Source organism: Schistocerca piceifrons, chromosome 4, assembly GCF_021461385.2.
Source record: "Schistocerca piceifrons isolate TAMUIC-IGC-003096 chromosome 4, iqSchPice1.1, whole genome shotgun sequence".
In the NCBI taxonomy this organism is placed as follows: Eukaryota; Metazoa; Arthropoda; class Insecta; order Orthoptera; family Acrididae; genus Schistocerca; species Schistocerca piceifrons.
Window position 1 is genome coordinate 350303817 of NC_060141.1, and position 23426 is coordinate 350327242.

General features: G+C 36.8%; 1 protein-coding gene across 1 annotated transcript in view; it reads right to left on the reverse strand.

Moving 5' to 3' along the window:
- The window catches only part of LOC124795278 (tyrosine-protein phosphatase non-receptor type 23-like), a 165865-nt gene that overhangs the window by 19615 nt on the left and 122824 nt on the right, over positions 1-23426 (reverse strand). Inside the window, exons 6-7 of the mRNA XM_047259223.1 lie at positions 5936-6112; positions 2414-2655 (exon numbers count right to left, since the gene is read on the reverse strand). Coding sequence (XP_047115179.1) covers positions 2414-2655; positions 5936-6112 — 419 coding nt within the window. The remainder of the gene's footprint in view (positions 1-2413; positions 2656-5935; positions 6113-23426) is intronic.

Genomic DNA, 23426 nt, shown 5'->3' on the forward strand with positions numbered 1-23426 from the left:
GCAAATTTATGTGACTGTGTCTTGGGTAAATTCAATATATAAAAGTTGATAAGTAAGGGGACAAGCACTGAGCCTTGAGGTAGGCCATTGTAAAATGTTCTGACACTGCTTATCTTATCTCTCAAGACACTCTGAAAGTTCTCTGCAAAAGCATATATTTCATGGTTTTTCAGTGTTTGCTTGCATCTGATGACTTTTGCAAGTTTACTTATAAGCCCTTGGATCCAGACTGTGTCATGCACTGATTGTAGATACAGTAGCACTATTCCTGTCTTCACTGCATCTTGCAAGCCTCTTTCTATATATGTGGATATGTGGTCAGCAACAATTATTGCTAACAGCAGATTCTATTTTTCCTGAAAGCAGTTTTTTCACAGCAGCACATTTTCGAAATGTAACATTAAAAGGGTAATACCCTCTCAAACAGTTTTTAAGTTGTACATAGTAGAGAGAGGTCTAAAGTTCTTCAGATCATCTGCTGTTCCCCCTAGTTTAAGTATCGCAGTCGCCTTTACCTCCTTCCATAATTTTATTCTGAAGATAAGTAATTTAAATATAGAGGGCTTCATCAATACAAAAGGAACAGTTCCCACAAATGTCCTCAGAAAAGAAGTAACAGTGACTGCCCTAAAAGAAACTTGTCTAACAAAAGACACCATCTCAAGATGTCAAACCCCACTTTTCTCTGTGGTAACATACAAAGGACACAAAAAATCACACGAAGATAATTTGAATCTTCAGTTTCTACATTATACAGTAGGCAATGGTTACATCTTCTACAAGTATCTTGTAAGAAAATGTTGGCAGATATTAGACTTTTTGTAGGTCAGGATGATTTGAAAGTGTGACAAAACTGTTGCAAAATACAGGAAGAATAACAAAAAAATCTATGCACGGTACCACGACTGGCAGTGGACTGCAAATTCAATTATGATTTATATCCAGGAACATTTAAATTTGTTTTGAACACAGATGGTACATCACTAGAATCAAACTATAATAATCAAGTTTCTAAAGCAAGTGCTCAAAGAAATACAATATGGGATGAGTATGGGAAAGTAAGTGTCAGACTATGATCCTCTGATACAATCCTTGGAAGACATATCTTAATCTGTACAAGAGGTAGCTTACATAACTGATTTAGACAGTAAGAGTATAGTTCATACAGTTTGGATCCTCAAAAAGATGAGTGAGCAGCTGCAGAAGTTACACTAAAGTACAGTCAGAAGTTCATTTACCCAGAGGCAAGATAAATGGTCGGTCAAGGATCCAGTCACTACTATTGGCATGCTTATCATGTATACCTCAATCAGAGTAACAAAGTGACCAACACTCAAGGATGGGAGGGAGCAATATAATTAGTTCAGGTTTCTCAGTGTACAGAATATGGTTGATGCAACAACAACTGAGAGTTTCTGGTTCTGTTATATTCACATGCTGCCCATAAATGTGCATTATTGGGTTCGCTTAGCAGATTGATAATAGCCTTATGAATTTTCTGCTCACTTCTGCAAATTAGTTTACAACACATTACCGTGTAAAATAAACATGGCACATGGCGAAGCAGTGCAAGCAATGAAAACAAATCCTGAGTGTTATGATACCAGCTGAAAATGTCTGCAGCTGAGTACAGCAACTGATTCCTGAGGTAGCAGTGTGATATGACAGTAGTGATCACAATAGAAGGCAAGTCCAAGCACATTCTCTGATTGGCTATTGCTATGATAGCTGTCTTGTAAACTAGCTGTCAATCACTCCACTATTCTGATCCAGGTAGAAGTATTGCAATGGTAGAAATAGAGAAATGAGGTAACATATGAAAGTATGGACATAATTTGAAGTGTGTTTATGATATTGATACAATCAGTATTGTCAGAAACATATACAGTACTTGGTGGCATAAAAGAAACTACTGTAGAGACACATATTATATACACTATCTAGAATATAAATTAATATTTTGCAAGCAGCTCCACCATTCACATCATGAACTAAAGATGGAGTCAACATTAATTTGGGTCATCTACATATTCATTTCAATGTATTAATTTGATAAGCCTTATGGATTGTGAAATATGATAACTGTCATTTTGAAAACTGCCATGATTAAGTTAAAAGCCCACTTTCTTAATTTATTTAACTGGATTATAACATTAACTTTACTTGTGTGACTAAAAACCAAAGGAAAATAAATGCTGGTATCAGTGGGTACAGATTTCAGAAAGCTTATAGTTCTTTGTTCCCAAGCAGGTGCAGTTGTACATTTGCTAATAAATACAACACCTGAAAACTGTATTTCAATTGCCAAGTGGCTATTAATGGAAGGCATTTTTAACAGACATATAAGCAACACTAACTATGGAGCTCTATGTCCATTTCAAGCACAATGCACACTTTTATGCCATCATATTACCTGGATAATGAAGATACTTCATGTGCTTTTATGGGCACTAAACGAGCAAATATGTCAGATCCTGCTACTTCTGGATCACTAACATTAAACATAATGCCTTTTACAAGAGGTGCACCTTTAAGCTCTGAGAGAATGTCCAAGGGTGGGACCTCTTCACGATACATAATCTCATTTTCATTTTTCGCTGCCCTTTTCTTTCCTTCCACAACGCCATATGTGAACGTTAAGGCTTCATTTATTGCCTGTGTAAGAAAGAATAGTTTATTTAAGATATAGCAGTTATTCAGCACCTGTCCCATGACAACGTAAATACTTAAAACACTAAGAAAAGAAAAAAACAGAAAACCAACAAATTATGAGAAGAACTGATAACCAGTAATTACCTTTGGACACCAAAATGTATAATACTGCTGACAGACAATCCAAACAAAAAAGTAAAAGCAAAGTGGAATATTATGAAAAGGGAAAGAGGGGCAAAAAAATTATATGCACAAATATAGAAATTAAACACAACAATGAATTGATATCTAACTCTGAAGCTGTGAAGAACATAATCAACAAATTCTTTTTGAGCATTGCCAAAAAATTGGTGAACAATAATCCAAACACAAAACATGAATAAGCAAACCAGAAAAATCACACACATACAGAGTCAATATTCATTACTACAGGATGTTGCAAAAGCCATCAAAGAGTTGAAAAATTCTTATTAAGCTGGAATTGATGGTATTCAAGCAACTATCATCAAAGGTTATGCGTGTAATATTGCTGAACCACTAACTCATCTCTGTTACTGGTCTTTCCTGGCAGGTACTTTCCCAGAAGCACTGAAACTATCTAAAGCAATCCCTGTTTTCAAAAAAAGCGATGATAAGGACATGAACAACTATGACCTATCATAAATTCATCCTTTTTTTTCTAAGGTATTTGGAAGAATTGTACATAATAAACTGACTGGCTTCATAGATAAAAAAAGTTTACTGGGTTATCCCAACATGGGTATAAAAACAATAAATTTACAGAAATGGCAGTATATGACTGCATTAATATCATACTAGATCTGTTACATTCAATACAACCCAATAAAGATTTTTGACACAGTGGACACAAAATATTGCTGGAAAAAATTGAACAGTACGGTATCAGAGAGCACACAAACAAATGGACTAACTCATTTTTAAGCAATCACACACAGAAAGTCAGCACAAAATACACTAACAAACATCCCAGTTCAATAACTGAAATCCCACCTAGTACTAAAACTGTTAAACAGGGAGTGCCACAGTATTGAGATCTCTACTATTCCTGCTGTATATTAATGACCTGAACCTGAATGTAGATGAACACACAATCAACAAAACTAAAAAGACAGTTTCTGTGAACTTCTACTCTTAAAAAAATGCAAGCAAACCCCTTTCAACCACTTGTGACAGAAAAAAACCAACCAACTGTTATTAATGGAGTATTCAAAAATTCCTAGTCTGTGGGTACAAGATAACCTGGAAGGGAATAAACATACTGAAAAAGTAAATACCAGAATAAATACTGGCTGCTATGCAATGAATGTGCTGAAATAATGTGATAGTCAGAAAACAGTAACAAGTACAAACTACATGTACATACAGGTCCACCTAAAATATGAGGTGATATTCTGGAGAAATTCTACGACTGCCCTGAGCACTTTCAGAATCCAGAAGAGAGGTATGAGGATCAGTAATGGAAGCAAACTCTAACAAACTCATCTTCATGAAGCTGGAGATTCTACCACTGCTCTGTCTATACATTCTTGAGACTGTAAATTTTTAAATAATCCCATAGTGCCAACTAAATCCAACTTAAGAAAAATAGTGGAATACACAAACACAACACCAGAATAAACTCAAATCTGCATGTATTATGTTCAAACACTGAATTTTGTCAAAGGGGAGCATTCTACATGGGCCTCCAGCTGTTCAAAAAGCTTTCCCCATATATGCAGTCAACTGAAGTTAACACTCAATTCAGTAAAGCTGTGAAGTCCTACTTGCTGTATCACTGTTTTTACTCTGTAAAAGAACACCTAGAAAAGTAATCTTGCTTTTAATGTTTAAGTGTAAAACATGGACTATGTAGTGAACATCATTTAGTCAATCTTTTGCAATTCACTAGTCTAGTCAGCACCATGTAGGTGCACAGGTGTGTGTGTGTGTGTGTGTGTGTGTGTGTGTGTGTGTGTGTGTGTGTGTGTTTTTTGTGTTATTTTACTCTAGCTCATCAAAGGATAACTCCAAAAGCTAGCAAATTTTCTCTCTTTTGTATGTACCTGTCAACAACTCAATGAGTCTGCTGTTTGGTGGGTGGTCTACTTTAATCCTAAAGTATTTATATTCAATAAGAATTTTCCTACAACATTTATGTTGCAATGTATTATGATACCATAATCTACCCACAATATATGTTAACAATGTTAGCAAATTTCCTCCAACATTTGTAATACACTGTGTACTATCAGATCACATGGCTTAAAAAATAAACAAAAGTATATAAAAGTACAAGTAAAAGGGACACACTATGTTACCTTCAAAAACTATGACTTCCTTCATTGGGGAGGATGAGGGATGTGTTGCGGAAGGTGAGAGAGACCCACAAGTAGTGAAGACAAGACTCAGAAAACAAGTGGCTACTGCCTACCTTTGCAATATATGGAATATTTACATTTATACATGTCTACTGGACATTCCTTAAGCTTTAATGATAGGTTACTCTTCTTGTAGGTTAATAATTTATCAGACACATTGCAAATGTGGTAAGTGGAAGACAAACTCTTGAAGCTGGCACTTTGCAACAAGCATAGAATAACTAGGTCAGACATACAATTTATCACTTCATGAAGACATATTGAAAAAAATAACTGTTCGTGGGTACATCCACTGTGTTGTACATCACTGATGTACGTTACGTGGAATACCTGTGACTTGACCAAAGACTTTAGCGCGTTCTTAGCTTCCAAGCAGAACAGATGTGTATGTTTTACTGTAAATGATCATGCTCATAAGCATTATTATTGTTTCTTACTACATCACACCTCTATTATATCACACCTGCTGTATACTCTCACTACATGTTGATGTTTGAGATGTCTTCCATATTTACATAGTTTATCACTCATTGAACCAAAGTCAGTTTTTTTTTTTTTTTTTTTTTTTTTTTTTTTTTTTTTTTTTTTTTTTTTTAAAAAAAAAAAAGCCATGCACTTAAGTTTAGCTACTTAGGTAAATAATACTTTCATATCTAACAATGGAATGTCCAGGATGAAATAACAACAGTATTATGAAAAGGATAGACTACTACTCGCCATATAGAGGAGATGCATAGTCACAGACAAGTACAATAAAAAGATTGCTATACATTTAACCTTTACCCTTTTGTGAAGTAGGAAACACACAAATTCACACACACACACAATGACCACATCTCTGTTGCTGGTGAGTAGCAATCTGTCCTTTTCATAATACTGTTGACACTTTAATATGTATAACATACCTCAATATTATCCATTCCTTTTGAAAGTCTGACAGCTTCTTCTAATTTCTCTGCTGCTGCTTGGTAAAAAGTAACTCGTTCGCCCATTTTCTGCTGTTCTTCTGCCTGCTGACCATGGTACAGTAGAGAGATACATGTGTGGTACACCATTTTGAATTTCGCATAACATTTCCAATTCTGTAACAAATTAAATAATAAAAAAAATTGTTATTGAGCAGAGAATAAAATATAAAAATAATTAAATAGGAATTTATAGAAAATGACTATCCAAGTCTTCGTTTTCACATCAATTCATATTTTATTTATTACAAATACAAAATATAATCTATTGTCATCACATGAGCAATAAAAAATAATCATATGAAGTATAAGAAAAATTTAAAATCAAAGAATAGAAACTCCTGGATGGAATATCAACAATGTAAGGACTGCTACTTAACCATAAAGATGACACATTCAGCTGAAGACAGGCACAACTAAAAGACACTTACACATTAGCTTTTGGTGACAGCCTTCATCAGAAAAACACACACGCACACACACACACACACACACACACACACACACACACACACACACACACAGGAAAGCAAGCACACCTCATGCACACATGAGCAGCTCAGCTCAGACCAGAAGATAAGAAAAAGTTTTGAACATGTTCTTTTATCTGTTGTCCTACAATTCCAAGTAATTTTATGATGTGTCAGTACAAGTAGTTAATTTATTATAATATGCTGAACTTTCACTGACACACAATATGTAGAATACAAGTGTATGTCAATACACAGTGAAATAAATCAATTGCCATCTTAATTTCATTTCCAAGATGACATCCAGAGTTCTGAGAAAATGTCATTTTTATGGAATTTTACTGTACAAGATGATATGCAGACTCATCAACAAATAATGTAAACACCACTGATGGAATATATACGACAGACCCAAAGCCTAAGGACATCATTTTCTGTTATACAAGTGGTGACTCTGTAATACACTTAATACAGTTAAATTATTTGCCAGCACAATTCTGTATGGAATCGAAGATATAATTGACATATTAGTAACACACTAACTTAATTTATATCTAGTTAACTTGTCACTTCATTGTACACAACATTTTGTATAAAGCGTACCTGAGATTATAAACCTTACTACAGCGACATGGAACCACTTTCTTATATTGTTCTCATTCTTTTCATTAAAAATGAATGTGGGTACTCTTGGCTTCTTCTTTTAGAGTTATCATTCATATAAAAATTGAAAGACAGCTATGAAATAACACTATGTATTCTATACGGTATCCAGGAAGTAGGAACGAATATTAAAGTGGTATAGAACATACAAAATTTATTGGATTTACTTTTTTTTCTTCTTTTACTAACACATTAAGCATCAAGTAATTTCTCCCATTTATGAATGAAAAATTATATCCTCCATAGATTAGATTAGATTAGATTAGATTAGATTTACTTTCATTCCAATTGATCCGTAGTGAGGAGGTCCTCCTGGATGTGGAACATGTCAGAAAAACAACAATACATGACAAATATTTACAACTAAAACAAATAAGCTAATGTACCATTCCACAGGTCCCAAGTGGAATGATCGTCATTTTTAATGAACACTAAGAGTCATTTTACAAATACTAATGCACTGAATTTAAAATAAAAAACGTTTTTTATTTATTTATAAGGTAATAAACATGTAATACAACTACTGTAATACTTATTTACAATGAACACATTACTGCACTGAAATGGTGCAGAAGTTAGATTATACTTACACACACACACACACACACACACACACACACACACACACAAATTTTCAGTGAACACATTACTGCACTGAAATTGTGCAGAAGTTATGTTGTACTTATATACAAATCAGTTGGTTTTACTAAGAAATTCATCAATGGAGTAGAAGGAGTTGGCCACCAATAAATCCTTTAGGCTTCTCTTAAACTGAATTTCATTGGTTGTTAAGCTTTTTATGGCTGCTGGCAAGTTATTGAAAATGTGTGTTCCTGAATAATGCACACCTTTTTGTACAAGACTAAGTGACTTTAAATTCTTGTGAAGATTATTCTTATTTCTAGTATTGATTCCATGAATTGAGCTGTTGGTTTGAAAAAGTGATATATTTTTAATGACAAATTTCATTAAGGAATAAATATACTGGGAAGCTGTAGTATCCCTAGTTCCCTAAACAGGCTTCTGCAGGATGTTCTTGAGTTCACACCACATATAATTCTTACTGCACGTTTTTGTGCCCGGAAAACTTTAGCTTGGCTTGATGAATTACCCCAAAAAATAATCCCATATGACATTATGGAATGAAAGTAAGCATAGTATGCCAGCTTTTTCATTTTTATATCCCCTACGTCTGACAAAATTCGCATTGCAAACAGAGATTTGTTAAGACGCTTCAGCAGTTCTGTGGTGTGCTCCTCCCAATTGAATTTATTATCAAGCTGTAATCCCAAGAATTTAACACTGTCCACTTCTTCTATCTTCTTGTCATCATATGTTAGACATATACTCTTGGGACACCCCTTACAAGTTCTGAACTGCATGTAGTGTGTTTTTTCAAAGTTTAGTGACAAAGAATTGGCTAGGAACCAGTGATTAATGTCCACAAATATTTTATTGGCTGATCTTTCTAAGACTACACTTGATTTGCTATTTATTGCAATGTTTGTATCATCGGCAAACAAAACAAACTTGGCATCTGGTAATGTTACTGATGAAAGGTCATTGATATACACAAGAAAAAGTAAGGGCCCCAAAATGGAACCTTGTGGGACCCCACATGTAATTAGTTCCCAGTTGGATGATGCCTGATAGACATGTATCAAGCTCTTTCCTAATAACACCCTTTGTTTCCTGCCAGAGATATAAGATTTGAACCATTTTGCAGCATTTCCTGTTACACTATAATATTCTAGTTTACTTAAAAGGATATTGTGATTTACACAGTCAAATGCCTTTGATAGATCACAAAATATACCAGTTGCCTGCAATTTTTTGTCTAATGAATTAAGCACATTTTCACTGTAAGTGAAGATAGCCTTCTCAATATCAGAACCTTTTAGAAATCCAAACTGTGACTTTGACAGTATGTTATTTGAGATAAGATGGTTATAAAGATGACGGTACATTACTTTTTCGAAAATTTTTGAGAATGCTGGTAACAGTGAAATTGGACGGAAATTTGATGCTATTTCTTTATCTCCCTTCTTAAACAGTGGCTTAACTTCAGCATATTTCAGCCATTCAGGAAATATTCCACTGATAAACGACTGGTTACACAGATAGCTTAATATGTTACTTAGCTCAGAATCACATTCTTTAATTAACTTTGTTGATATTTCATCATACCCACTAGATGTTTTTGATTTTAAAGATTTTATGATGGACATTATTTCTGTTGGGGTAGTGAGGGCCAAATTCGTATTATGGAAATTACTTGAAATGTCTGGTCTAAGGTAATCCATAGCAGCATCTACCGAACCTGACAACCCCATCTTTTCAGTAACAGTTATAAAATGTTTGTTAAAAAGTTCTGCAACGCTATACACATCTGTCACCAATGTATCATTTACTCTTAATGCTATTTGTTCCTCTTCATGTCTGGTCCTACCGGTCTCCTCCTTCACTATATCCCATATTGTCTTTATTTTGTTATCTGATATGACTATCTTTTCCTTGTAATATATTTGCTTTGACATCCATATTACAGTCTTTAATATTTTGCAATATTTCTTATAATGTGCTATAACATCAACATTGGAAATGTTTCGGATTGACAGATACAGTTTTCTTTTTGTTTTACAAGATACCCTTATTCCTCGAGTAATCCATGGCTTCTTTGTAGATTTTCCTCTAACCTTGGTAAGTTTTGGAGGAAAGCAGTGTTCAAATAAGGTAAGCACTTTATTAGCAAAAATGTTATATTTTTCATTCATGCCATGAGCACTGTAAACATCAGTCCAGTGAATGTCTCTGAGGAGTGTCCTAAAATAATCAATTTTTGGCTTACTGATTACCCTCTTGAGCTCAGATTTAACAGATTTTATATCCTGTTCAGTATTAACATTTAACAGAAGGAACTGCATGTCATGGTCTGAGAGGCCATTGGCTATTGGTTTTGTAATATAATTTTGTTCATTGGACTTTTCTATAAAGATATTATCAATGGCTGTTTGTGAGCAAGTGGCTATCCTAGTGGGGAACTTTACTGTGGGAATTAAGTTGAATGATAGTGTTACTAACTCAAATAAGTTCTTATTCGGAGAGTCTTTAAGGAAATCTACATTGAAATCACCAGCAACCACTATTTCTTTGTTTTTGGTTATTAAATGGGCCAGTACAGCTTCAAGGTGGTTTACAAACAGATTAAAGTTACCTGCAGGTGCTCGATATACACTTAATATTATGAAAGATTTTTTGTGAAAATCTAATTCTGTTGCACATGCTTCCATATGCTGTTCTAGGCAAAATTTATGAATGTCTATGTTCTTAAATTTATGACAGTTCCTGATGAATGTGGCAACTCCTCCTTTCTCCATTTCTGATCTACAAAAGTGAGATGCTAACCTAAACCCTGTACCACTTAAAAGTTCTATACCAGTGGTCACATGATGTTCAGAGAGGCAGATTATGTCAGCTGGGTTTGAAGACTCTAATTCATCTATGCATATAGTTAATTCATTAATTTTATTTCTCAGTCCTCGAATATTTTGATGCAATAAAGATAGCCACCCAAGGCCACACAGCAACAAGCAACACATTCACTGACGTTCTCGATGACGCATTCACAAACATCTGGTGGGATGTCATTAATAACCCTTTTAATTTCATGTTTCGGTTGATGCACTGTTTGTGGTTTGCTCACATATGCTGCTGATTTCACAAATCCCCGTCAAAAAATGTAACAAGGCATAAGATTGCATGATCTGGCAGGCCATTCCTGGTTGTCATGCAGAAAGATAATTTTTTGAGGAAACTTTTCATTCAGTAGAACAATTGTTTCATGGAATGTGTGACATGTCACACCATCTTGTTGAAACCTAAAATCGTCATTTTCACCAATATGAGGGAAAAGTCAATCAGAAAGCACATTTTGGTAATGATCACTGTTCACGGTGACAGCAGCTCCCCACCATTTTTAAAAAAGTACAGCTTGATCACTCCTCCTGCCCAGAACCCACACTACACAGTTATGCATTGTAGATGCATCTCATCTTCCTCAGTAACTCGTGTATTTCCATTACCACAAATTCTGCAGTTCTGCTTATTGACGTACCCAAGTGCACCTCATCTGAGGTTGTTGTTGTGAAGTTCTCACTCTCCACCTGTCAAGCCAAGACCCATCGAGCAAACCGATGTCTCTTACCACAATCTGCAGGCTTCAACTCTTGTGTAAGTTGACTCTTGTACACATGCATTTTCAGATCTTCTGAAAGGACTTCTACAGTGAACTTGGTGAGCTTGTCGGCAAACTGATTTTCTGGGGCTTACGGTCAAACTGACAAGTGTTCTTGTGTTTGAACGGAATGTGGTCAACCTGTTTTCTTGACATTTGAAACAGAACCCATGGTCTCAAGCTTATGGATCAACTTCTGAACTGATGATTCAGTTAGAGCATCATTACATCTGTCACATGCTATTCACGAACTGTTGCTGTATGACTTTCACTGTTTTTGTAGTAACTTTCAATCACATGGATATGTTGCTCGGTGGGCATCTTCTCCATGATGAAATTAAACATCAAGCAACAATGCTCACCACACGAATGCTATCAGGCTACTAATGGGAAAGATCACGGATAACAAACATAAAAAAAACCACAGCTTCCAACTGTCATATGGTGAAATGGCACAAAATTTAAATTCAAATTCCCAGACACCCAGTAAAAGATATGGTCAGAATTAACATGACGCAGTTACGGTAAACTCCTGTGGCACAAGAATATAGTGCAACAAATGTCATCTTTAATCAACTAGAATTAAACTTGCTGAAATTAAACAGGAGTCAGTGGGATGGAATCAGTGGCAATCTACTGGTATGAAATATTAGTGGAAACTATTTGGAAATGTTGAACAAGCTCTCAAACTCTGATTTTTTTTTCCTTTTTGAGTACTGGTATGACATAAATTTTCATTTGTCACAAAATATTCATTATTACTTTATTTCCTTCCAGTGACTGATAAAACAACTTTCTGTGCAGTTAATATCTTATATCTGATTAATATTCATTTGCAACATTTCTGTCTACCCAACAAATATATCTTACCATCCTCCATTGCTCTAACAATACAACTGTCCATATACATCCTCATAATCAACTGCTTTTCTCTCGATTTTTTAAATAACTGCAGACCAACTTACACAAAAACTGTTTCATTTTGTAAGATGCAAAGAAATGGGCTAACTTTTCAATTTGAACTGTCTGATACCAAGTGTGTGTGTGTGTGTGTTTTTTTTAATGTCTAATACACTTCCAGTTTTGAAACATGCAATATACTTTCATTAATGATTCATTCGATACAATTTAGATCATAGCTGTTGCAACATTATCTTTCAGTCAAAGGTAATTTTCCTCATTTATGATTTTCACATCAGAGTTAAACATAAAACTTCATAACATAAGTCTATTCCTTCACTTTTAAAGACATGAACAAGAAAAGGAATAAGTAGGTCCTAATTGCATTTATTAGCTTTAGTTTTTGTTTTATTTTCTCTAAGAAGTACAGAATGAAAAGTTAGAGATGTTTCAAAAAGATTACAATCATAACTGGAGGATTAACAATCATAATTTATTATTCATCACCTCAGGTAGGCCTTCTTGACTGAAATAAATTAAGTAAATTCACTGGAAATAATGTATTTAAAGCAAGGTACTTAAAATTAAGAATATAAACAAAGACTGCATAAGCCATTCACCCCAGAAAGTTGAATAGCAAAAACAAAATTAAATTAAAAGAAAGGCCACTATCTTGTAACACATAAATTGAAAAGTCAGGAAACATACACAAGTAATTTAACCAACACCTATTTTGAAACTTGTAAAACATGTCATTGTTCTGGAACATATGTGAAGTTATAAATAGCATGAAAGAGCACCAATTTAGCCAGTTCTGTTTGTGATTTCTTTCGAAGTTATTTCTTTCAGTTATTATGAAGCATTACTATGTAAACGACACACTCAGTTGTTAAATTATCTCTTCTGGCAACTTATTTTGTGAACAGTTCTTTGTAACTCAGACTGTTTCATCAATATGTTTCTGGATGAAAACACTGGAATAAATTGTATGATGAAGAGCCAAACTGTATTTCAGTACTTTATGCCAATAGACCTGGATGTTTCACAGTATTACTCATAAAGGGCAAAGCCATCCTCTAGATGGCTGCTACCAAAGAAAGACAAGTAAATTCAGTAATTGAATATAATGCATTTATTGTGAACATTGTACATTAAATGCAGCATCAGGGTTAATCAGCATGTTTGCACGATAAAACAATGTGATATAAGGGCTGATGTCACATAGTTGTGTTATGATTTCCAGTGGAAAGATTCCTTTTTCCTTTTTCAATTACTCTAATGCCCTGCAACCCATTAATTTTAAATTTTATCATCATCTTTATCATCATCATCATCATCATCATCATAAAGCACTTGCTACATTTCTTCACTTTAAACCACATTAGTAAAGAAGCAGATGACCCAATTAAATTAGAATTCCTGTATGAGGAAATGTCAAATTTATCCACTCCACACTCCATTGGTACATAAATACAATATTTCGAAACCTGCTGCTCTTGAGTAGCCTCTTGGAAGTTACTGCCATGAGAAAGAACATGTTAAATTTATGATACTGTCTCTGATATTCCACTGTACTCTGCCACAACTGTCTACTTTGAAACACATTGCTGTTCAACCTTCAGGAGTGACAGAATGAGTTATGTACTGTTAGCACAGTTCAGATTTGCATGGAAATAGAAAGTAATGCAGGCCATGGGTTATCCTAAACAAATGTTCAATATTTAGTGCTACCCAATATGTGTTAGTTTTGGCAGCAAAGATAATATTGAAGATTTTTATAGATACTTCTGTCAGTAAAGCACTAGTACAAGAAAATTAAAATCAAAGTATCTACCAGGGCCAATATTGGTATACCTCACAAAAAGTGATTCCCCAGCCAAAAACTGCTCCTGTCAGTTATTTAGTAGAGGTTTGTACCTGTCATACACTTTTTACACAATGAAATAAAAATATGCATTAAGCATATAGTAAAGACAGAAGGAGCACAGCTCTATAAAGTGACAAATTACATTCTTTTGAAATATTTTACACTGATAAAGATATAAAAGAGAAAAAACACTTTAAAAGTCTGAGGAGTTGTTCGATCATTGACCTGTGCCTAGTTATAGACTGCTCTAACATGAAATACAGGTAGGCAGCAGCTCTGGCAAAACTTTCAACAACAAACTGAAAATTTGCAAAATGTAGTTTTTATGTGGAAACTCTTAATGACAAAACATCTGGGCCATTACAGGCTCTCTATGAGGATTATACTGCTTATACCTGGGAAAAAAGTTACAGTGAATTACATGTATTGTCTCAACAAAACACAACTATTGATAGAGGAATCAATATCAATCGAGCACACATCCAAAACTACAGGAGTCTTGTTTCATGAATAACACATTTGTTGTTGACAAGATTTGTAACTTATTGATGTAGAAGTAAAGAATACAGCTTGGAAGTACAACCTAATGAATCAAATGTTCAATATGACTGCCATTTTGGTTTACAACTTCTTCAAGTCACACACATGCATTTGTGATGATTCTTCAACACTAATCTTCTGGAATGGCATGGCAGAACTCCACAATGATGGCCCTAAGTTGCACTGCATTTTTGGGTTTTCTGTGGGACCCTCAAAGGAAGAAATCACATGGGTTAGTGTCCAGGCTGTGGGGTGGCAACATTCCTCCTACCGCATAACATTCTGGAAATATGTTTGACAATACCCTAAGGCCAAGTCTTTCGTGTAGGAAATCAAGCACAACGCTGGCAGTGTGGGGGTGAGCTCCATCCTGCAAGAACCATTTTGTCTGCAATGGAAGACATGAGGCCATGAGTTGAGGAAAGAATTGTTTTTGCAGCAAGTGTAAATAACGTTCACCGGTTACTGTAGCATTGAAGAAGAATGGACCGATGATTCCATGTCTTGACATTGTGACAAACACGCACACTTTCTCTCTGTAGGCGTCTTTCGTGTGGAATATTTTCGGAGGTTCACGTGCCCAGACTCGAACGTTCTGTTAGCTTACAACACCTTTCGCGTAAAAATAAGCTTCGTCAGAAAACCATGTGTCGAGTAGCACTGCCTCTTGGTCTTGCTTGATTGCTCACTTTGCAAACCACAGTATCCACTCCTTATTTCTCACAGTAAGCTTATGTGCCACAGTCATCTTGTATGGATACAAGCAAATGTTGGATTGAATAATTCTTTTTACAGATTGGCATGAAATTCCCAACTTGGCACTGGCTCTTCTTGTTGATTTACTCGGACTATGAGTCAAAGCCACTCAAACTGTTTCAATGTTTTGCAGCGAACATACGGTATGTGCATGTGGCTGCTGACACTCCAAAACAGACCCAGTAATTTCAAATTTTTGATGTAATCTGCTTTCTGTCTGTGTGCTGGGAGCCCACCATGTGCTGAAATGAGCATGAAACCTTCCCTGTGTCAATGTAACACTGTTTGTTGCCACGAACAGTAACACAATCTTTGTCTTTTGTGCGATGGTCAACCATCCTTTGTCCGTCATCGTGGCAAACAGAAATGGTAGACTCACAATAGAAGCGATGACTCACAATGAAATCTGGCATAATTTCCATGAACTGCATAAAGTTGAGCACACAATCTGAAAGCTATTGCCCCAATAGTATACTTGTAGGATTAAAATTCAATCAGGTGACTTATCGTGCACCACCCTGTATGTTAACATGTATTACAAAGAAACATTTTAATAGAAATGTATCACGAAAAAGATGAAAGTTTGTCAATAAGGAAAGCAGAGATAAAGCCTTCATCACTCTCCAGTGTGGTGCAAACACGACAGGGCTTTAATAAGTGCTGCAGCCCCTGCCTATTGCCTATGTACAACTATCAATCATACAGTCATGTACCATGGTTTGCTGCATTTCCTGCCTGCTCACAGTTCTTTCCTCTGAACATCAAACACACAATGGATTGCTCACAACTGAACATAAAGCAGTCATCGTGATGCTCTATGGTGCCAGCCTCACCACCAGAGGCATAAACATTGCCACAAACTGTACTGCCATTATGGCACAGTCTTGAGTCTGTGAGTCATGAACCTCACCAGGTGATTCTTCTAGTTGCCACCAAATAACTTTACAGCCATCTCTCTCCTTCTTCACTCCAGGCATACGCTGACCACGCCTAGCAATTCCTCAATCAAAGTTCTCATCATTGAGCCAATGAGGGGGCTCTCACCACAGTGTACATAGACTACACCCATCCTTGAGCAATGAGGGCTCACCACTGGCCAAGGCCTAAAGTACCAACCTCTTACCACTGACCAAGGCACCACAAACTACAGCCATTACTGAGCACACCATCCTCATCACTGCCTGTGGCCTCCCCAGACAGCATCCATCATCGAGTAACCTACACTCACCACAAACCAAGGCCTCACCCATGGACTAGAAGCTTGAGCCAAGTGGTGCAACTCATGTATCCAAAAATCTTAATATCATATTCCAGCTACTGGACTTAATAAACATACAAATTTTTTACTACTGGGCACTTCAGTTGTAGCATGTTATTCCCTTTCAGTCACACACTAAACTAAATATGATCCTACTGAGCTTCGTATGCCCACCCATTCCCCTGTCCTATCAGCTGGCTCAACTTGCCAGTTAGAGAGAGCATAAATTTACTACATACAGCTGCCTGAAAATGTAGATGGTCATTTGAGCATTATGTATTAAACAATGGCCAAGTGCGTATTTTCATTAATTGTGATCTGAGCTGTTTTTGGCTTTTTGATGTATGTGTGGACATAGTAAGCAGGTGACATTTGAAAATTATCAAAAGTTAACAATATTAGCATCAAATCCTCTGTTCTTGGTATTGCAAGGCTGGTTGGTGACACTTACAATGACATTTCACCTCTTTGAATGCAGGGGTGCACAGGGAGTGTCATATAAAAATAATAAAAAATAACTGTCATCAACGTGAAAAGGAAAATTTTTGCAACACTAAGCTGATTGGGAAGAGTTTTGATGATCTGCCATCTTTAGGGATTACTGGAGACGAGGACTGAAATGAGCTGGTGCAAGAATAACTGAAAAAGAGGGCCGTTACTGTCATTCCCTACTGTATACACACTTTTAAAACTTATGAATAAAAGGAGGTTATTTTTACATGACAGACAAATTTTATTACTTTTACAGATGTAATATTGGGTGAATATCAAGATGTGCCATGGGAACAAAACTGCATTAATAATAATTAAAAATTATGTGTGCTGTAGAGCACTTTTTGTATTTTTCACTGCAAAGTGATGGCATATGTAAATATCCTCAACTTGTAGGATGAGATCAGTCACTGACAAGTTTTGAGTGAATGGGAAAGTACTGTTCAGCACCTGATGTGGATGCTTGCCTATTGTCTGATAAGATGAAGCAGTAAATGTAACTGATTCAATGTTGATTTAAAAAGGTTCTCATGCCTTATTCTGGATAAAAGTGTGACAAAGTCATGTAGGAGGCTAGCGACCATTCTAGTAAACATTAGTAGATCTCTAGTTAAGCGGGCTAGGCCACATAAAAGGTCATACAGCATGTAGAGAATTATTTTATTGAACACAAAGTATGCACAATGCATTTTGGAATTATTTCCATCTTCAGAAATATACTCAAGTGCAAAGTAGCACAAGGACAAGATTGTTACTAGTTGTGTTTGTAACATGAATCTGTCATCTCATGTTACATACAGAACTGGCAACGCTCTTGTCCTTGTGCTACCTTTGCACTGGGGTGAAGTTATGAAGATGGAAATAATTCCCTAATGTGTCATGCATACTTTGCAATCAATAAAGTCATTCTTCATCTGCTGTATGACTTTTTATGTGAGCTACCCAGCCTAACTACAGAGCTATACATACTTATTCTAGATAACCAGCCCTTGTCTATCATCTCAACCAGCAGCTACATCCTACAGCTTTAACATCATCACCTGATGAGCAACAAGTAAGGTGAGGGGCTTAGGAAGGTTAGGACTGATCCCCATAAAATTGTGTTTCTCCTAACGATGAACCATATGTAGAATACTGTGATATAACATTAGATTCTGTACCTAGAAAACCAGGTTCATGATGCAGACATTGCATTAAAACCTTAGGATTTATGCTCTGACACTTAACTGAGCAACCACCAAGCCAAACAAGTCTCTACTATAACAATAAATTAGAAGGGTCACAAATAATTGAAAAGTGAGCTCAAACAACCACAAACAACATTCAGCTGATGGTGAGCAGAGAAGGGCAAGACGATGATTGCAGGATACATGAAGATCTTGGTGAGGAAAAGAGGTATCTGAGATTGCTTCTTTCACTTTTAAGCAGGAGAACTTAACAATCACTGAATAGAAACAAATTCACCGATGGTGGACAGGTACATAAAAAGCAGAGAGCACTACTCTTTTATATTTTGAGCTCCTTTTGAATGTGCCCTTACATGTAATTTCTTGTTTGCTTGCTGCTTTTACAAACAGCCTTTAAATAATGGACCCAACAGTGCATTTAATTAACCTGACTGGTTCTCACTTTTATTATCATTCATGACAACATGATGACCATCTTGTCTATAAGAAAACATATTTGTAGACTGCACCTTACAGGTGAGTTCTGACTGATTTATATCATAAAGTATGTTTTGATTAATTGGTCACAGAATACATGAGGTTTTCTAGTAAATGACAGCATTACACATTTGGCTTATACAACATATGGCTATACTGTGGTTTACTGAGTTTCATATAAATTTCTCAGGATCTCAGTTTTCCCAGTTTTCTTAATTTCTTAATTAGCAACCTATTCGGGTAAATACATGTCTTATCTGAATCAGAAAAATTAGGGCAAAGAAAGTATGATGTGTCAAATATGAGAAATAAACAAACTTAAAAGTTCAACTACACAAAGTATTAGTAGGTTGGTGGAAATTTGAGTTATGAATAAAATTTCAGTTCATAACTTTTCAGAAAAAGAAAACTCACTATGGGACAAGGCAAATTCATACTTTTGAATAGGCTAGGTTACTTTGGAAATAAACAATAAATCACATTTTCATGGTTTTACGGCATGTTAATACAATCAAGGTTTTAGGTAAAACAAAATGGATCATTTGAATCAGCATAGCTTGAATAAACTAATGTGCGATGAGTCTTAATGAAATATTACCTAAATAAGATTTTCAATATTTTCTGTAGATATGGTACGGAAACTTCCGATATATGGGATGTCCCTCTAAACCTTTCATTGCGAATGTCTCTGGAACCATAATAGATAGTGACAAATGGATTTCACAGGTGTGAATGTACAGCAGGGGCCCATGAAAATAAAATACTATGAGACATTCTAAACTGTGTGCAAATATTGGTTTCAACACAAACTTTTTTTTCTTTCTTTTTTTTTTTTAATGGACACCCATATTATTCCATATGCAATCTATTCCATGAGAAATCACAACCATAATGGCATTGGTTGCATTGCAATATGTCAATTACATCCTGAGAAATTGGGAAGCAAAGTTGATGCGTGAAATGAACAAAACATCCTGCTATTGCACTTCCCGTGACACAATGTAACCCCCATGCTGCTCATAATTGAGATGTGATTGGCATACATATCCTTACTTTCACTCTAATACAAGTGCCAAAAGTAATAATAGGGATTCCTGCCACAAACATTCATATGTACATAATGGTGTCCCTCGTATGTATAGAACAGTACCAGTCAGTGTAAGCCACCCCATAACACTTCCCAAGTCAACCCTGTACCTCAGCAGTTGTGTACAGGAATGGGCCACAATTGGCACTGTGTGTGTGTGTGTGTGTGTGTGTGTGTGTGTGGGAGGGTGGGTGGGTGGGTGGGAATGGATCACTATGAGGCAGGCTGTTCTGTGTGGGAGCATGTACAGGTAGAGCCCACCCAGCTAGCCGCACGGTCTAACGTGCTGCTTCCCAAGCAGCAAGGCGTGCTGGTCCCTGGCACGAATCTGCCCAAGAGATTAGTTTCGAGGTCTGGTGGTTCATGGTGTGGGTTCCTGTAGTCATGTCCTAGTTCATGAACCACGGGCAACGTATGAGTGGCCAAGTAAGTGGTCCCGACAGTCGGGATACCAGTTACTTTGGAATAAGGCTGGGCATCTCGGACTTATTCTGAGTCGTGGTCACCTTTGTGCTCATACGGCAAAAACTACCAAATCCACCGGTTAGTCCCTCAGCCGTTAGGGGTAAAACCCAATGGGACTCAGGGCAAGTAAGGCTAGCAACCTGCTTCCCTGGTACTTTAAATATGATGCTGGCAACAATCAGAGCAAAATGTCTCGGACCTTTGGAGGTGACGGAGTGCCACCTCTAACTGACAAACCAGGGACTCCTAAGATACGACTTGGCAAACAAATGGTAATGAGATGGGGAGCTATTAATATCAATGGGGGCTACTCTTGGAAGAAGGTAGAGCTCGCAGAGGCTGCAAGTAAGATGGGGCTGGACATTTTAGCTGTTAGTGACATTCGGGTAAGGGGTGAGAAAGTAGAAGAAGTGGGAGAATACAAGGTCTACTTGTCAGGAGTCAAAGCAGGAATAGCTCAATGGGGTGTAGGGCTTTACATCAGGAAAGAAATGGAACCCAGCATAGTTGCAATAAGGTATGTAAACGAACGACTGATGTGGATGGATTTGACAGTGTCTAGCAAGAAAATTAGGATAGTGTCAGTATATTCGCATTGTGAAGGGACTGATCAAGATAAGATGGATAGTTTTTATGAGGCACTCAGTGATGTAGTTGTTAGAGTAAAGGACAAGGACAGTGTTCTGCTCATGGGTGATTTTAACGCCAGGATTGGAAATCGAACAGAAGGGTATGAAAAGGTTATGGGTAAATTTGGAGAGGATATGGAGGCCAACAGGAACGGGCAGCAACTCTTGGATTTCTGTGCCAGTATGGGCTTAGTAATCACAAACTCCTTTTTTAAACATAAGAACATTCACCGGTATACTTGGGAAAGCAGGGGAACCAGATCTGTCATTGACTATATAATAACAGATCAGGAATTCAGGAAGGCTGTGAGGGACACACATGTATTCAGGGGATTCTTTGATGACACTGATCATTATTTAATCTGCAGTGAAATTGGGATTGCGGGGCCGAAAGTGCAGGTGGTCAGGTCCATATGTAGGAGGATAAGAGTGGAGAAACTTCAGGATAAGGAAATCAGGCACAAGTACATAACAGCGATCTCAGAAAGGTACCAGTTAGTTGAATGTAGTCAATTACAGTCATTGGAAAAGGAATGGAAAAGGTACAGAGACACAGTACTAGAAGTGGCTAAAGAATGTCTTGGAACAGTAGTGTGTAAAAGTAGGAGGAAGCAAACAGCTTGGTGGAATGGCACAGTCAAGGCAGCCTGTAAAAGGAAAAAGAAGGTGTATAAAAAATGGCTACAGACTAGAACTCAGGTAGACAGAGAAAGTTATGTTGAAGAAAGAAACAAAGCCAAACAGATAATTGCAGCATCCAAGAAGAAATCTTGGGAAGACTTTGGAAACAGGTTGGAGACATTGGGTCAAGCTGCTGGAAAACCATTCTGGAGTGTAATTAGCAGTCTTCGAAAGGGAGGTAAGAAGGAAATGACAAGTATTTTGGACAGGTCAGGAAAACTGCTGGTGAATCCTGTGGATGCCTTGGGCAGATGGAGGGAATATTTTGAAGAGTTGCTCAATGTAGGTGAAAATACAATCAGTAATGTTTCAGATTTCGAGGTAGAATGGGATAGGAATGATGATGGAAATAGGATCACGTTTGAGGAAGTGGAGAAAATGGTCAATAGATTGCAGTGCAATAAAGCAGCTGGGGTGGATGAAATTAAGTCAGAACTCATCAAGTACAGTGGAATGTCAGGTCTTAAATGGCTACACAGGATAATTGAAATGGCTTGGGAGTCGGGACAGGTTCCATCAGACTGGACAAAAGCAGTAATCACACCAATCTTTAAACATGGAAACAGAAAAGATTGTAACAACTACAGAGGTATCTCTTTAATCAGCGTTGTGGGTAAAATCTTCTCAGGTATTGTTGAAAGGAAAGTGCGAGTATTAGTTGAGGAGCAATTGGATGAAAATCAGTGTGGGTTGAGGCCTCTTAGAGGTTGTCAGGACCAGATCTTTAGCTTACGACAAATAATGGAGAAGTGTTATGAGTGGAACAGGGAATTGTATCTATGCTTTATAGATCTAGAAAAGGCATATGACCGGGTTCCTAGGAGGAAGTTATTGTCTGTTCTACGTGATTATGGAATAGGAGGCAAACTTTTGCAAGCAATTAAAGGTCTTTACATGGATAGTCAGGCAGCAGTTAGAGTTGACGGTAAACTGAGTTCATGGTTCAGAGTAGTTTCAGGGGTAAGACAAGGCTGCAACCTGTCTCCACTGTTGTTCATATTATTTATGGATCATCTGTTGAAAACAATAGACTGGCTGGGTGAGATTAAGATATGTGAACACAAAATAAGCAGTCTTGCATATGCGGATGACTTAGTTGTGATGGCAGATTCGATTGAAAGTTTGCAGAGTAATATTTCAGAGCTAGATCAGAAATGTAAGGACTATGGTATGAAGATTAGCATCTCCAAAACGAAAGTAATGTCAGTGGGAAAGAAATGTAAACGGATTGAGTGCCAAATAGGAGGAACAAAGTTAGAACAGGTGGACGGTTTCAAGTACTTAGGATGCATATTCTCACAGGATGGCAACATAGTGAAAGAACTGGAAGCGAGGTGTAGCAAGGCTAACGCAGTGAGCGCTCAGCTACGATCTACTCTCTTCTGCAAGAAGGAAGTCAGTACCAAGACTAAGTTATCTGTGCACCGTTCAATCTTTCGACCAACTTTGTTGTATGGGAGCGAAAGCTGGGTGGATTCAGGTTACCTTATCAATAAGGTTGAGGTTACGGATATGAAAGTAGCTAGGATGATTGCAGGTACTAGTAGATGGGAACAATGGCAGGAGGGTGTCCACAATGAGGAAATCAAAGAAAAACTGGGAATGAACTCTATAGATGTAGCAGTCAGGGCGAACAGGCTTAGATGGTGGGGTCATGTTACATGCATGGGACAAGCAAGGTTACCCAAGAGACTCATGGGTTCAGCAGTAGAGGGTAGGAGGAGT